This window comes from Parasteatoda tepidariorum, chromosome 5, assembly GCF_982258835.1.
Source record: "Parasteatoda tepidariorum strain Cologne lab strain chromosome 5, Ptep-v5.0, whole genome shotgun sequence".
In the NCBI taxonomy this organism is placed as follows: Eukaryota; Metazoa; Arthropoda; class Arachnida; order Araneae; family Theridiidae; genus Parasteatoda; species Parasteatoda tepidariorum.
This window is the reverse complement of record NC_141759.1, coordinates 5365726-5381058: the sequence shown is the minus strand read 5'-3', so window position 1 is coordinate 5381058 and position 15333 is coordinate 5365726. Positions and strand designations below refer to the sequence as shown.

Sequence of the window (15333 nt, the reverse complement as noted above, 5' to 3'; positions counted from 1 at the left end):
TCCTGGATGTCAGGTCAACCAGGTGACTAGAAAAATTTTCTTGGCAATTAACTTTTTCACGTTTTATTCTATTGCATATTACTTATGTTAAGCAGAGAGATTCATTAGAAAAAAAATCAAAATCATAATACTCCTTCGTTGTAAAACAGTCATTCATAGATGGTATTTTAAAGCTAAAACTCAAAGGCATTGCAATGTATGTATTCATTTATCTGCTGCTTTTGTGTTTATTTCATACAAAAGAATTATTTAGAAAATTTCTTTTAAATTTAATTTTTTATGCATTCATTTTCGATTGAATAGGCTGCCATTTTGTAAAAAAATATTTTAAAAAGGCTTGTTACAAGAAAGGAAAACTATAATAATAATTGCTGACAGGTTAAATTTTGACTAAGAGAATTAAAAATAGTGGGCTTATAATTTTCAAGTGAAACAAGAGGTATCCAAAAAAATGAGAATGCTTTATTTTGGAATGAATTTTAATACGTTGCAGAAATTTGACAACGTCTAATGGTACCAGTCCACCTTAAATAATTTTTTTTTATTTTGTCAAATTTGCTATTTATATTAAAGTTTTCTAACATTTTTACCATTACATTGCTACTCTCATTTTATTATGCAACGCATGCGTTTCTCAAACAAAAATTTTATTACTTACTCAAACTTAAACCTAGTTGATTTATTTAGTTCAGTACCGTTTCAAAGAAAAGTATTAATTTTCTAATATTGAATGGAATTGCTATTAAAATTTTGGCAATTTGCCATAGTGTTTTAAATTAGCGAATAAATCAATATAATGTGAAAGAAAAAAGTGGAACAAAAATGGAATTAATTGGCTTTTTAAAATATTCTCTCGATATTTAAAAAGCAGTTATTAATTTCTGCACTACTATAGATGATAAAGGAAATAAAACCACGTCCTTACAAGTATCTTAACGGACCACTAGATAATAAACTATATATCTACATTTAATTTTCCCATGCTTAACACTATATCAAATTTACTTTGAATATTACAGGATCAAGAATCACAGAATACATTCCATAAAAATGTCACTTCAACCCCTTCCTAAGTGGGAGGAAAGAAAGAAGGCCTCCCTGAAAGCAACATGCAAGCGGGCAAACAATGTGTAGCCCAAAAAGCTGCTTCTTACATTGAGGAAAACTGGAAATGCAAATTATGAAAAATAGAGCGGAATCAAGAAATGGAAGAGGAGCATACTTTAAAGATGCCCAAATAGAATTTCAAGAAAACAAAGTGTTAGCAAGTGATCCAAGATAATTGAATATTTTATTAAATAAATATTTGATTATTTTACTGTGTTGTGTATCAGTGTTATTCAACACGCGTTGTATAACTGTTAAAAAATGCAATTTTCCACATAATTTTGTTGCCAGTGGGAACTTAAGAAATAATGGTACATTTTAATTATAACATTGCCTTATTATTGATGACAGGTTTGATTAATGTTGTTAATTGACTATTTTCTTATTTCACAAGGTTAATGGGAAATCCGTATAACCGTAGAAAATTGTCATATACAAAGGATGCTTAATGTATAACTGGTTTTAAGGTAATTGATACAATTGTAACAAGATTTCTACAAATGAATTTTCGTAGTTTTAGAAAATATTTTTCCCATGCAAAGACATTGTATTGCTATTTTAATGAAATGGAATTAACTATTGCAACTTTTAACAGTCAATGAAAGATCAGATAGAAAAATGTTATATTCCAAAGTCCTTATCAAGGTCTCATAAAATTTATTTGTTTTTAGAATTTCAGCTTGAGTTTACTGATACGAATAAATGTATTTTTCACAAAATTCAAATTTTGAAGGGTTACGCAATAAATACTGATACAGTTATTTGTTGATTATTAAGACTTCAATAAATAGTAATACCAACTGTGGAAATAGTTGCCTTACAGCCCCTTAATAGGGATATGTATCGAAGAAAATTATTTGATACTAATGTTAGTTGAGCAGGAGCAATATCACTCCAAGTGATGCTAAATGCAGTTAATCTCTATTCTGATTAGATGAACTACAAAAATCATGTTTTAATTATATAATATAAAGCCACCAAAAAGATTTAAAAATGAATAATCTAAAATGAAATTATTTTAGCTTCATCAATATAAACAGCTTTGTGAGAAAAAATCAGGTTACTTTTTCAAAGGGGTTAATAATCAGGGAAAGAAGAAAAAAAAGTAATATCAGTAAAAAAAAAATTACCGATTTATCAGTAGACTGGACAAGTAATTCTTTATCTTATTTTATTTACCCAATTTAAAAATAAAATTGATGCAAGCATACTAAAAGCTAATGCGGATCAATTGTGTTAATATTAAAGTGAATTACATAACAGTACATACTAATAACAGTAGATATGAACCAGTACTTTTAAAAAAGACATTGACAAATTTAAAAACATGCTTTAATATATTTAAGTTTAAAAAAGACAAATTTTAATTAAAATAATTTGAATTGAGGACATTTCGTTTTGCAAATCCAGCAGGAGAGAGTGTGGTAATAATTTCTTGGGATTCTGGTATCTTTAGTTGCTTCAGCAATTTTTCTATCTTTGAGTCGTTAGGTGGCTCTTCATCACCTATTGAAAATAAATTGTAATTTGTGCTCATCCTCATAGATCTGACATTAGTTGGATCAACTCCAAAAAGTTGTTGGCAGGCTGAAAGTCGATGTCCTATTTTAATTTAACGCATTTATATAGTGGTAGATATAAAGAACTGTAATTTAATTTTTGGCTTGATGAGGAATTAACATGTTTCAAAATATCCTTCTTTGATGTTATTCACTTAGCTCGCCGTTAGAACATGGCTGTTCATACTTCGGCTTAGAATATAGCTTAACATAGAAAGTAGGCGTTACTCTCCATAGCATCATATTTTGGATAAAGATTTAAGCAAGGAAATTTCTTACTCGATAACATCTTTTATTTAAGATGCTTCTTAAAAATGTTACTTAAATATTTACTTACAGTACTAAAATCTTTCATTCTTCGCTTTTACAATTGGCAAAATTGAATCAAGTTTACGAAATAGAAAATAGGCGTTACTTTAAATAGTATGACATATCTGAATTAAAAATTAACCAAGAAAACAAATTTTTTTATTTTTTTTTTTTACTTGGTTTCTGTTTTTTAACCCCTTGATGACGGGTGATTCAGAAAAGCATTCGCACGAAATTAGGATGTAATTAAATAAAAAACGGTAACTTAAATGTAGTCGTTGCTAATTTGACAGAATACTTTGCTTTTACTTTAATTATTGTTACTTTAATGATATATATAATCAATGTTAAGTCAAAGCATAACTAAATAGTTTTATTTTGAACAAAGTAATGGTAAATTAAATAAATCAAACAATTATAACTCCGCCCACAAATAAACTGCTCAAGAATTAATTTTAATTACCAGTTGATACGGTTTTATACTGGCACGTATGTGTGATATTTGTGACTAGTAACTAACTGTGAGATCATAAGCGACTTGTCAAATTTAAAGCGATAAATTAGTTGTCACCTTAAGTAAATCACCTTACCCACAAGAGGATGAGGTAATTTTTATCTAAATTTTCCTTCTTAATTTAAATAAAGTCTTACTTATCACTTTAAAAAAGAGTTGTGTAGGAAGAAACACATTGTAGAATAATCCAGAGACACCAACGCTTCGCGACCCAGGTGCCCAATAAAATCAAAACACTAGGACTAGGCAGAGACGCCAACTCGCTCCGGACGGCAAATAAATATTTTCGTTTTCTGATTTATTATTCTTGTTTTAGTAAATTCAATTTGTAGGATTTTTACTCATCACTATTTTGCATCACATAAATAATTATGTGATGCTCCACTTTTCAGCAGTTAAGCCTTTTTAAAAGTTGTCAAAACGAACCGAAAAATTCCAAATATTAGTTTGTATTCCTATCCCAAGGTTCCCGCTGTCCGTGAAAACTTTTAGTAATTGTAGTAAATTTAGCTTAATGTTGGAAGCTATTTATTATTTTAATATGCCACTTTGTCGTTAAAGTTTCCAGGACGGGAGAGTCATAAATGCATTCGTACAGAATCAGAATAGTAAAAAATAAAAAGCAGTAGCTTAAGTTTGGTCATAGTTAATTTGACAGAATTATTTTTGCTTTCACTTTAAATCTAACACATCCAATCCTCGTGTGTTAAATGTGTAACTATGCAATTTTTAATTCAAGCTAAGTAGCGGTGAATTAAATAAAGCACTACCCCGCCCACAAATAAACTGCTATAAAAGTAGTTTCGCTACCAGTTTTTTTTTTTTTACCCTGATTAACGACACTGAGAATGCATATATGATTCGCTTATCACGACGAGGTTAAGCTGTTCACATGGTGGGATTTTCATGTAAATATACTTTCTTTGGAAAACAATTAGCGGTGGCAACACAGAAATTAAATTATAATTTGTTTCCACTTTTTAAATTTTGCAAGGCCCGCGGGAACCCTGTGTCTGGAACAGATTGCATCTCTGTAATTCGGATGGTATACTATCTCAGAAGAATTGCAAATATTATACTACATAGCCTTTTATCCCATTTTATCACAATTTGTATACATCAGACAGGTGTCACGAGGAAGCAACCCACCAGAAGATGCCGACAGTGGAGATGGGTCCATGGATGTGCACCTATATTATCATTTCTATCATTTTTTTTTAATATTTGCCGTCCATATACAGACTATATGCATATTCCAGGCATGCTAACTTTCTTCACTTTTTGTAAAACTTTACTTGTAGCTAAGTTTATGTTGTAATGTATTATATTTCGTATATAAAAATTTATTTTTCACACCACTACATATGAATGATTTAAAAGTTCATATGCAACACCACTTTGTTCTGATGCCTTCCACCATTGTTGATAAAGCTATATATTTAGGCTTAACCATTAATAAAAAACTGACCTGGTCTGATCATGTTAATAACATTAAAAATAAAGTATATGCAGCAACCAACAAACTTCAAACACTTTTTTCATAACCGACACCTTAGTTTAACCCTTTCGCGCCGACTGTCACAAATACGTGCCAGCATAAAACCGTATCAATCAGGGCAAAAAGATAAAACTGGTAATCAAAGTATTTCTGTAGCAGTTTATTTGTGGGAGGAGTTATAATTGTTTGATTTATTTAATGCACCATTACTTTGTTCTAAATAAAACTATTTAGTTATACTTTGAATTAACATTGATTATATATATGATTAAACTAACAATAATTAAAATAAAAGCAAAGTAAGTCTGTCAAATTAGAAACGACTACATTTAAGTTACCGTTTTTTATTTAATTACAACTTGATTCTAATTTTGAACAAATGCTTTTCTGAATCACCCGTCCCCAAGGGGTTAAAACTGAAAAAACTCCTGTATACCTCGATGATACGTCCTATCATGACGTACGCCTCAACTGCCTGGTGTAACGCCTCCGAAAAAGACCTCAAAAAACTTATCGTACTTCAAAACAACATCTTGAGAAAACTCACGGGAGCCAGATGGTTTATCCGCAACAACGCCATTCATATAGATCTTAACATTGACCGCTTTGACCATCATTTCAACAAATTAAATAGAAACTTCTTTATTAAAGCCGCCACCTGCAATACCGCAAATTTTAATGATATTTTCAACTGCATAAATCTCAAAGAGGATGCAAAAATTCGACCCATTGCACACTTCTACACTTCTGATATCATACTAACATTTAACAACACAAACACTCACTGACGGCCGGGTCTCTACTTAATAGAGCCACATTTACTAGCACATATACACACATCCTCACAATCCTTTAACTCGCCCCCCTTTTGTATGTATTTCCAAACTGTAAATATTCATTTGTGTTTATTTTTCCATTGTATTTAAATTTTACCTTTTTCATGTACATTTTTATTACTTATAATTTTGTCATTGCCTAATAATGGTAAAGTGCCATTTTTCTTTTCTCAAGAGCTCCATTTGCTCCCCAAACTTTAATTTTGTCTTGTATGTTTCTAAGTTTAACTTCAAGATGAATGGGAAAAGGGCCGTAAGGCCTCAGACGCCCAGTTCCACTACAACGAACGAACGAACGAACTGATTCCTTCCTGATGAGGCTCTTAAAATGTTATCAATACTAGCAAGAAATCTGAAAGTTTTTTTTTAAATATCAATCGATCTGCGAAATAATTTGCTAAAACCGTAGTAGTTAGATGGCTGCTGGCCATGTCATTATTGTATCTCTTTGAGTCATGTCAGATCCAATGCATGAGTGTGAGCCCACCAGGGTTGGTACTGAGTAACCAGAAAAAAAAGTCTAAGCCAATACCTCCGCCTTCGGTCAAATTTTTGATAAATTGGTAGCGAATAAAATAGAAAAACTTGTAGAAATAGATTAATATGTAAAGTGACCACATTTTTATTGAGACAAAGCGGGACAAATGGGATGAAATGAGAATTACAATTTAGTCAAACTTTCAACACGCACAATATATATATATATAAATACGAATAAATGTTTGCAAAAATATTTTCAACATCAACTGGAAGTAAGTCAGATGCTGTTTGAATAGTATAGGTATAGAATGTGCGCTGCACAACCTACTCCAATATTTTTTTGCCTCAAATGTTCGTTAAGTTTCGTAAAAACGTTACTGATGCCTCTTCTAGCTTTTCCACCAAAATTTACGTTAGTGTTATCAGCACAATGGGCAATAGTTTTATTGTTTAAATTATTCTTTTTTGAAATAGTATTTATTAAATCAAAAATTATTTGTGAAGTTTCATCAGGCAATGAAACAAAATCTAATATTCTAATTTTAATTCCTGTTTCTGGATCAAAAAATCTAACACCTGTGGGAAATAATTTTAAATCTTTGCGGTTGGAAGCATCAGAATATATGGATATAAATGCGCATTTTTCTAATTCTTTCTGCAATTGTGAAAACGAATATGGTGAAAAAAACATTACAAATAATTGCTTCGGTTTTTGTCCTTGCACATGCATATTTTTTGTTGTATAATGTTTTGATCACTTGCGACGTACAATCCATTGATCTGAAACTTTGATTGGGGTTCATGGTGCGGAAAGCAAATAGCCCTTCCGCTAATGCTAGCTGTTTTTCCGTGTTGCTAAAGCTAGCACTGCAAAAAGACTGTTCCATTTTAGATGAGGAAGCGGCATTATTAAAAAATCTTTTGTGCCTCTTTGTAGCTAGATATTTAGTAATATCGTTTTTTCCACCATGTGAGACTGAAAATTCAGCATTGCGTTTATCACACCTTACCATATAGTTTATTTTGGTACTTTTAATAAATGGAAATTCTTTGCTTAGCTCTTCATTAAATTTGCATCCTCTTTTTTTACTCATCTTTTATTTTGTGGGTAAATACTAGATATAAATAAAAAAAAATTATTACAAAGGCTTTTACCCAATTGACCGTTACTTTGTGGCGACTATTGCTCAACCTTTGTCAATCAAATAATGAGTCAAACCGAACGTCAAATTGAAAACAACAAACCGCACTGTCTAACGGCAGTCCGCACTTATCTGAATTAAGCCGAGACGTAAAGACAATGATCGCACACCGCCGAGTAAATCTAACTTGGTTCATTGCCTAATTTAGTTCACTCTGCACGCATTTTATGTATGTTTTATTTCTTTATATTTACCATAATACTTAATAAATAATAGGAATATATTTTTACAGTACATTTAAAATAAGAAATGCAGATATTTTCTAAAACGCGGGACAGTCCACCAAAAAGCGGGACTGTCTCGCCAAAATCGGGACGTGTCACTTTATTAATACGCCTACTTTTTAAAAATGTCAGCACGAGAAAACCATAGTGAAAACAAAAGGTACCTAGTCAAAAAGCACACCCTCGTAATGATGTTGGCTGTGCTTGGAGATTTGCACTCAAGAAGAAAAATACCGGAGTTTACAGGGGCTGAATACCCGAAGGTAAAAAGAAAAGTCATCATCTCACGCTGATGTAAAAAGGTAGAAGAGATCTAACCACCTAGTTAGGCTATAGAGATAGGGTTTTTTGAACTGTTTTATGAATGTGACATCTATCATGAGAAAAGACTATGATAACATAGATAGGGGAACTAAGAGGTAGGGTTTATTGTGAATGTGGCAACTAGTAGGGGAAGAGTTTATACTAATGATGAAGTTTTTAAGGCTGGAGCTAAATTTAATTCGTTTCCCTGCGTAACTGAAACCGATATAAATGTATAATTGCTCGTGGACAAAATAACTCGTTTTATTCAATAATACAATTTCTAAAAAATGTCATTTTCCATTTACCACTTTTTTATGTTTTAAAATGAAACTGCGGTCGCACTCATTAATACTCGTATTTTCACAATTATACAATGATCATATACAGCGATCTTTACTATTTTTCGAGGAAACTTTTTCTCAATCGTGGTGAAATAAATAAAAATTTCAAAAGTAGCCGATTTTATTTCATGTTTTTCTTTTAAACATTACACCAATATTATGTGATATATCACACAATGTTTGAACTATGAATAATTAAATTGAAATATTTCTGCCATTAATTTGTTGAAATATTACAAAACTTCTATCTCGCTGTCAATGTGAAAAAAAAAGGAGCATTGCTTTTCCAAACATTTTCTTCGGTAAAATAAAAGGATTCAAAATTATATGCCAGTCAAAGTGATCAACAGGAAATTTCAAAATGACATTAGGAAAACAGGTTGCAAAGTGCTACAAACGATGGATATATACAAATATTTATAATATTCTATAAATGGATATATACAAATATTATATTCTTCAGCTAATTAAAAAAAAACAATTGTGCTTTTTCAGAAAATCATAAGGATTATCTGAAGATTAGTTTATTGAAGCTTCTTCCTCAAGTTATAACCAGAAACTTCGGATTTTACTTCACTAAAATCATTTGTGAAATTATCTGATGTTTGGTTTATAGTCAAGGTATAGTTCAAAAGTTTTCGTGTCCAATCTCAATCTTTCATGAAGTTAAATGATTCAGAAGTTGTTTCACTAAAGCCATTTGTGAAAGTAAGGAAATTTATCTGTTGTTTGGTTTATAGCTAAAATATAATTAAGAGTTAAGAAGTTCGGTTATATAATCATAATCATTTGTGATATTATTAGGTTCAGAAAAGGTTGTGTTGAGATCTTCTGTAACGATTTTTTCAGGTGATGGAGTAGAAGCATCAGTTGATGAATTAGAAGCATCAGTTGATGGATTAGAAGCATCAGTTGATGGATTAGAAGCATCAGTTGATGGAGTAGAAGCATCAGTCGATGAAATTTCAGGAATCACTTCTGAAATAAATAGAAAAGTATTCAAACTTTTAATGCAATGTGAAACATATTTTTAAAAGTAAAAGGAAGACACATTATTCGAAATGCTAACACCAAAACAACGTCTATTTTCACGCAAATTTAAAGGTTTCAAAAAGAATCTTAAAGTTATTTTCACAACTTTGTTATTGCTCATAGTTATTTCAAATGAATACAAAATGTAATGTTGTAATGAAGATAAAATTAAAGATGCATGAAAAATGCTGATAATATAAATACAAAATTTATTTGAAACTAATTTTAAGATTAAAATGGAATTCCGAGAACTTCATTACGAAATCAACATCTACACCCACAGGCGACCCCCTTGAAAAATAGGTCTTGGAGATTTTTTGAATACGTTATACAGCAGCCAATCCTGAAAATAACCCTAAAAGATGAGTAACCTAAATCCTACCATATCTGGTAACTGAAGATTTAGGGACAGCGTATCAACTTCAACCAAACTCTCGAAAAGTGGCTAAAAACTATGTCTGAACTAGCTTTCACCAATTATCAAATTTTAATGTATCAACTTCAACTACTGAACAGGTCGAGTCCGAATACTTACTACCAAAGTATCTCGAATTGGCTTTTCTGGTTTCAATTCTTTTTCTTCTTTTTTTTCAAATGTTTAACGCATTATCTTCTAGATGTAATTAAACTTCTACTGCTTCGACAATATTTTAGTTTTTTGATCATAAGTGCCAATTTTTATTCTTTTTGAGGAATATTTTCCAGAATGGTACGGCATCTAGTATATCAATAAGATTCATCAAAATTAAAAGAAAATCAAACCTGATGAGAATTTTTTAATACGCTCCTCGTAGTAAGTGGTAAAAAGTTGCATGAACTCTTGCTATGGTTTTTGGAAGGAAAAGAGAGTAAATGGGGAGAGAATTTCAATTATTGCTACCTAAATAAATAATACTTAATTTTCAATGTATAAAACAAAATATACAGTGGTAAAACTGATAGTTTAAAAATTAAAACGATTGTATGAATAAAAGAGTACAATGCTTGACTTGTACCTGTTAACGCATCTGATATTGCTATCTAGACTAGTTATGTATTGCTTCCTGTGTATTTTTTCACATTGAATTGAATCGTTGGCAACCTCTTGTAAATATTGACATTCATATTTTGACCCTTTGGTGAACGTCCGGAATGTTTATAAATTGTATGTCATCACACCGAGAGATTGCCGTAAGTCTTTAAAAAAAATACCGTAGTTAATACCGGCCAATGAGATTGATTAGCTTTCTAGCCATATTCACCAAAAAGGTTCCGCTTATTATTTTTAATAATCTGACAAATGTATTTATCTGATGTTTATTATTTATTGATTTAGTACCACTTTCCGCTGCAGACTAATCAATTATTATCTATACTGATAAATTTTTAAACCATCCTAATAAAACATTATACACGCCAAATAATTGTTAAATTATATAAAAAATATCAAATTTGGATATAAAAAATTATTTGCATATTAACGAAAACAACTCATGAGAATATCGATATTTAATATTATCCCTAGATGTACAATATTGTGGACATTCCGATAAATATCGACGTTCACATAAGGAACTCTTCATGTGAATGTCATTATTCATTTCAGAATGTCTACATTCTCGACGTTTCAGACTTTCATGCATTACCTTTTTCACAAAACTGTCCATAAAAATTCTCTCTGCACTGACACTTGAAATCTTTTCCAATCTCTTGACATAAACCGTTGTTTTGGCAAAGATATTTTGTACAAGAACCTGAAATAATACACTCTTTATATTTATCACTATTTCTATGATTAGACAATGAATGACATCTTAATAAGCATTTTCAGAATCTCTACCAAAATTGAACTTTAAAAAATAACGAGTAAGAACTTCACAATTCTAAAAAGAGTGGATGAACCAGGTAAGGTAATTCTGCTAGTGGTAAGTTTTCAGTGTACATTTTCAGAGTGGCTGTAATCAACGTAAAAAAAATCAAATGCGGTATCCGAACTATTTCGTTATATTTTTATCAGAAAGCGAGGCTGTCAATTCTTTAGCCTTATTTAATATTAGTATTATTTGAAATAAAAAATCAAGCATGCGTACTAAAAACTAAAGTGGATTAGTAAATTGAATTTGAAAACAATTGCATAGCTGACAACATGGGTTGGAAAAAATTCATTACATTATGCGAAATAATATAAATTTCAAGATAATTGTTGCACAATGTACTAAATATTTTGCAAATAAGGAATTTTAGGGATATTTCTATAGTCATCAAAATAGAAAAACTAGCAATATTTTCAAGTTATGATTGACATTAAACATACTTGAAGTGTGTTATGCTCCCTCATAGTTTCGAATGTTAATGGTCATTAAATTCATCAAAAATAGTTTAAAAAATTTTTTTGATTAATTTGAAAAAAGAGTTCAGAATAAAAATAAACTGAACATTTTAAAACAATTAAAGTTTTGAACGGATTTCTATAAATGCTTCATTATGTATTAGTAATAGTTATTTATATATTCAAGCAACATCCGTGCGAAATTTCTATTTCAATATGGATTTTTTAGAAAACTTACTCAATTTCAGGGATTTTTTAAAAATATACAAAAACCAGGAGAATTTTAATTAAACCAGTAGACCAGGAGAAACTGGCAAAATTCAGTAAGCCACTGGAAAATCCAGTAGAGTTGACAGCTAAGCAACATACCCATATTGATGTGGGTACTTAATGTTATTTTCCTTGACTAATAATGCCTGGACCTCTGAAAATGTCACACAAAAACTTCATCCATTAAACCTCTAGTAAAGAGAAAAATAAATATTTCCAAATTCTGACCAATCATTATTGAGATAAGGAAAAGGGAATTAAGTTCCATAGTTATTTGCTTGTGGAACTGAAAAGCATTTGTCCTGCGCTGGGAACTCTCCTTGAGGCCCATATTCTGTTGCAAGTTAAGAAAGATAGGTTGAACTCCGACCCACCCCAGAGGGGTATACGGAGATAAAAGTAAAATTATTACAATAAAAAATTTCTCTAAAAACTAAAACTACTGTAAAATTTTGCCAAATGACAGTGGTGGTGATCAGTTAAAAGTGGATTAACTATAACATTTGACAATTAAAAACATGTTTTAAAGGCAATGAAATCCAATTGCACCGGTGTAAATGTCGAGAATTAAATTATTATAATAATAAGGAAACAAGAGATAAAAAAAATCTCAAAACTAAAATCAATGAAAGCTAAAAGTCCTAAGTGTAAATGTCTAAAAGTAAAAGTCTGACTAGAAGTCGATAAAGTCGATTTCGTTGCAAGTTAAGAAAAAAAAACTTTATCCCTATGAAGAGAACCGTATAATTTTGTATTCATGGTTTTATAACTACACTAGTTGTAACTGTTTAATGTTTTTTACCGTTAATGGACAGACTAACTCCGGTTATTTAATCATAACTTCAGAATGAAAATTCTAACAGTGTATATCCAAAAGTAATAAAAAAAATATATTTTTGCATATTACAGTAGTACTGTTTGAAAAGTGATTGAAATAGTACAAGACAAGTACAGTGTACAAGACATGTTTTATAACAGTTAATGTGTTTTAAAATTTAAAAGAAAAACGTATTAACACCCTCAAAAAGCCACTTTAAACTTACCAATATATGTGAAAAGAAGCAAAAGTTTTTAACTTGCGAATTCTTTTTAATTCGTATATTTCAGGTAATTTTTTTTAAATGTTGGAAATTAAAATTTTTAGTTTGAGTGAAAAAACGAAATTTTCAAAGACTTTGAAGTAAATTATGATTAGCATTATTAATTAATGTTTGTGTATATACTAGGAGGCCCCACACCCTGTTTCCCACAATTGTTTTACATTCATTTTTGTGTAGTTAAAAAGATAGTTACATTCAAATAAACATTTTACTAAAAGATTCCAAAATAGTTTTTTGTATTAAGACAAAATTGATATAGAGTACGACTCGTTTTATTTCCGATTCTATCAGTAGAGAATGTAAATTCATCTATTTTAGATGGTTACTATATCAATTTCATTCATAAAATTATATTAAAATTCTTAGTAAATTCTGGGTTGTATTTTAAAAAAAAAAAAAACTCGGTAAATATTTTTTGCGTAAGAGGTTAACGTTCCATTTCAGCAATAAGTTCATTCTTAATATTTCCAATATTAAGAATGATAATTCTTAATATTGCTGCTAGTGTGTTAAGTTCATTCTTAACATTGCTAAAATTAGGAATAATATTAACAGTATTAAGAATACGTAACAGAATAAAAAAAAATACCGTTAATATGAGATAAATAATTAATTTTATTAATTTATTTTAATTTTTAAACAATTTGAATTGTGAAGTCAGAATTTCTAGTTCGAAATCTTTATTGCTACTTTTTGACACTTTTATATATATATGAAAGCAGCTTTGACATATTTATAAACAGGGGTTGCGCAATCACTTCTATTCTAGCTCTTTGTAAAGGATCTTTCTTTTAGCATCAAATGCTTTGGAAGATGGTTCATGGCAAATTGCTAGAACAATTTGAAAGATTATGTTTGAAGCTTTTAACTATTTTCTGCATGGTGGCTTCAAGATCGACAAAATTTTATTTTTGATATGATCAAGTTTTAAATAAATCCATAGGATTACTATACCTATATTAGAATGCGCTTTTAATTATAGTGGTAATGGGAAAACAAAAACGTTTTTGACTTTCTACTCTAATTTAGACTGTGCAAACTTTGCAAATCCTTATTCTTTTTAAAATTAAAACGTTGTCTATATATTTACCTATTTCACAAAAGTTTCCCTCATAAGGATAACGGCATAAACATTGAGCTCCATTTTTACCTACAAAGCAATTTCCGCCATTTCTACAAGTAACGTTTTCACACGGATCTGAAAAGATAACAATGGAACATTTATTCTAACTCAAAAACCAAGTTTGTTTTAAACAAAGTATATGATTTTGATTTATGTGAAAATGTGGCTGTTATTATATTGCTTTATTTTAATAACAAGAAAAAAAAGCTTTTTCTATGCTTCATAAGAGATTTGTGGTATAACAGCCTTATGCAACTGAAACAAAATTCGATCGAACTTTAAGTTTCCACTCGATTTTTCAATGTTCATTTCCTGACTCTCTCTCTCTCTCTCACTCACACACAACTGAACCAGTTCGAACGTTTTTTGTTCACGTGACAGCACGATAGTTGGACCTCGAAGGCTAAGTTCGATCGAGCTATTTCTAACCAATCACAAAGCAGATACTCTCCGTTCAATGACGGTGATGAAGGGGAATCAGGGAAATAGGAAGATAAAAATTTGGTTACATGTTACAAGCACTCCTAGGTAATTTTATGTAAATAATTCACTGATTCAACAATGGTATACTAACTTTAAATAAGCGATGCAATTATTTCAAATTACCTATTTTCATTGATACAGTAATTTCGGGATTGAAATCCAAAATCGTTTAAATTATCTTTTCCAAATCAAACAAGGTTGGTAGGTAATTTATTTACGTCACACTAGAGCTACTCCATGGGCTATTGGCGATATGGGCTGTGGGCTATTGCTCTATGCGCTATGAGCTCTTGTCTGGGAAATATCCCTGAGGATGATCAGAAGACATGCCATTCCAATTTTGATCCTCTGCAGAGGGGATGGCTCCCATGCTTTGGTAGCTCGACGACCTGCTAGATAAGTCGAGCACTTTATGATAGAACAATTTAACGAGGTCTGATACAGCACATCCTCGGTTCCTACGCAGGCTCATCAAAGTGGTCAACCAGCCGCTTATTGACCCCAGCCAGTAATGCTTGCCCTCGGTATTCTACTGGAAACCGTGTACTGCGGGACTAAATCAAACAAACATTATTAATTCTATTTTGAAAAACTTTTTTTAAAAAAATGATGTTAAAACTTGGAAGTATTTAAAGAGTTTA

General features: G+C 30.6%; 1 protein-coding gene across 10 annotated transcripts in view; it reads right to left on the bottom strand.

The window, feature by feature from the left end:
- Positions 1–8479: 8479 nt before the first annotated feature.
- LOC107438374 (uncharacterized) overlaps positions 8480–15333 on the bottom strand; it is a 140239-nt gene continuing 133385 nt past the window's right edge. For all 10 annotated transcript variants that reach the window (XM_087163204.1, XM_087163198.1, XM_087163199.1 and 7 more), the window contains 3 exons: positions 14177–14284; positions 11034–11141; positions 8480–9354 (listed from right to left, as the gene is read on the bottom strand). In XM_087163204.1, the coding sequence (XP_087019330.1) occupies positions 9128–9354; positions 11034–11141; positions 14177–14284 (443 nt within the window). In that variant the 3' untranslated portion in view covers positions 8480–9127. The remainder of the gene's footprint in view (positions 9355–11033; positions 11142–14176; positions 14285–15333) is intronic.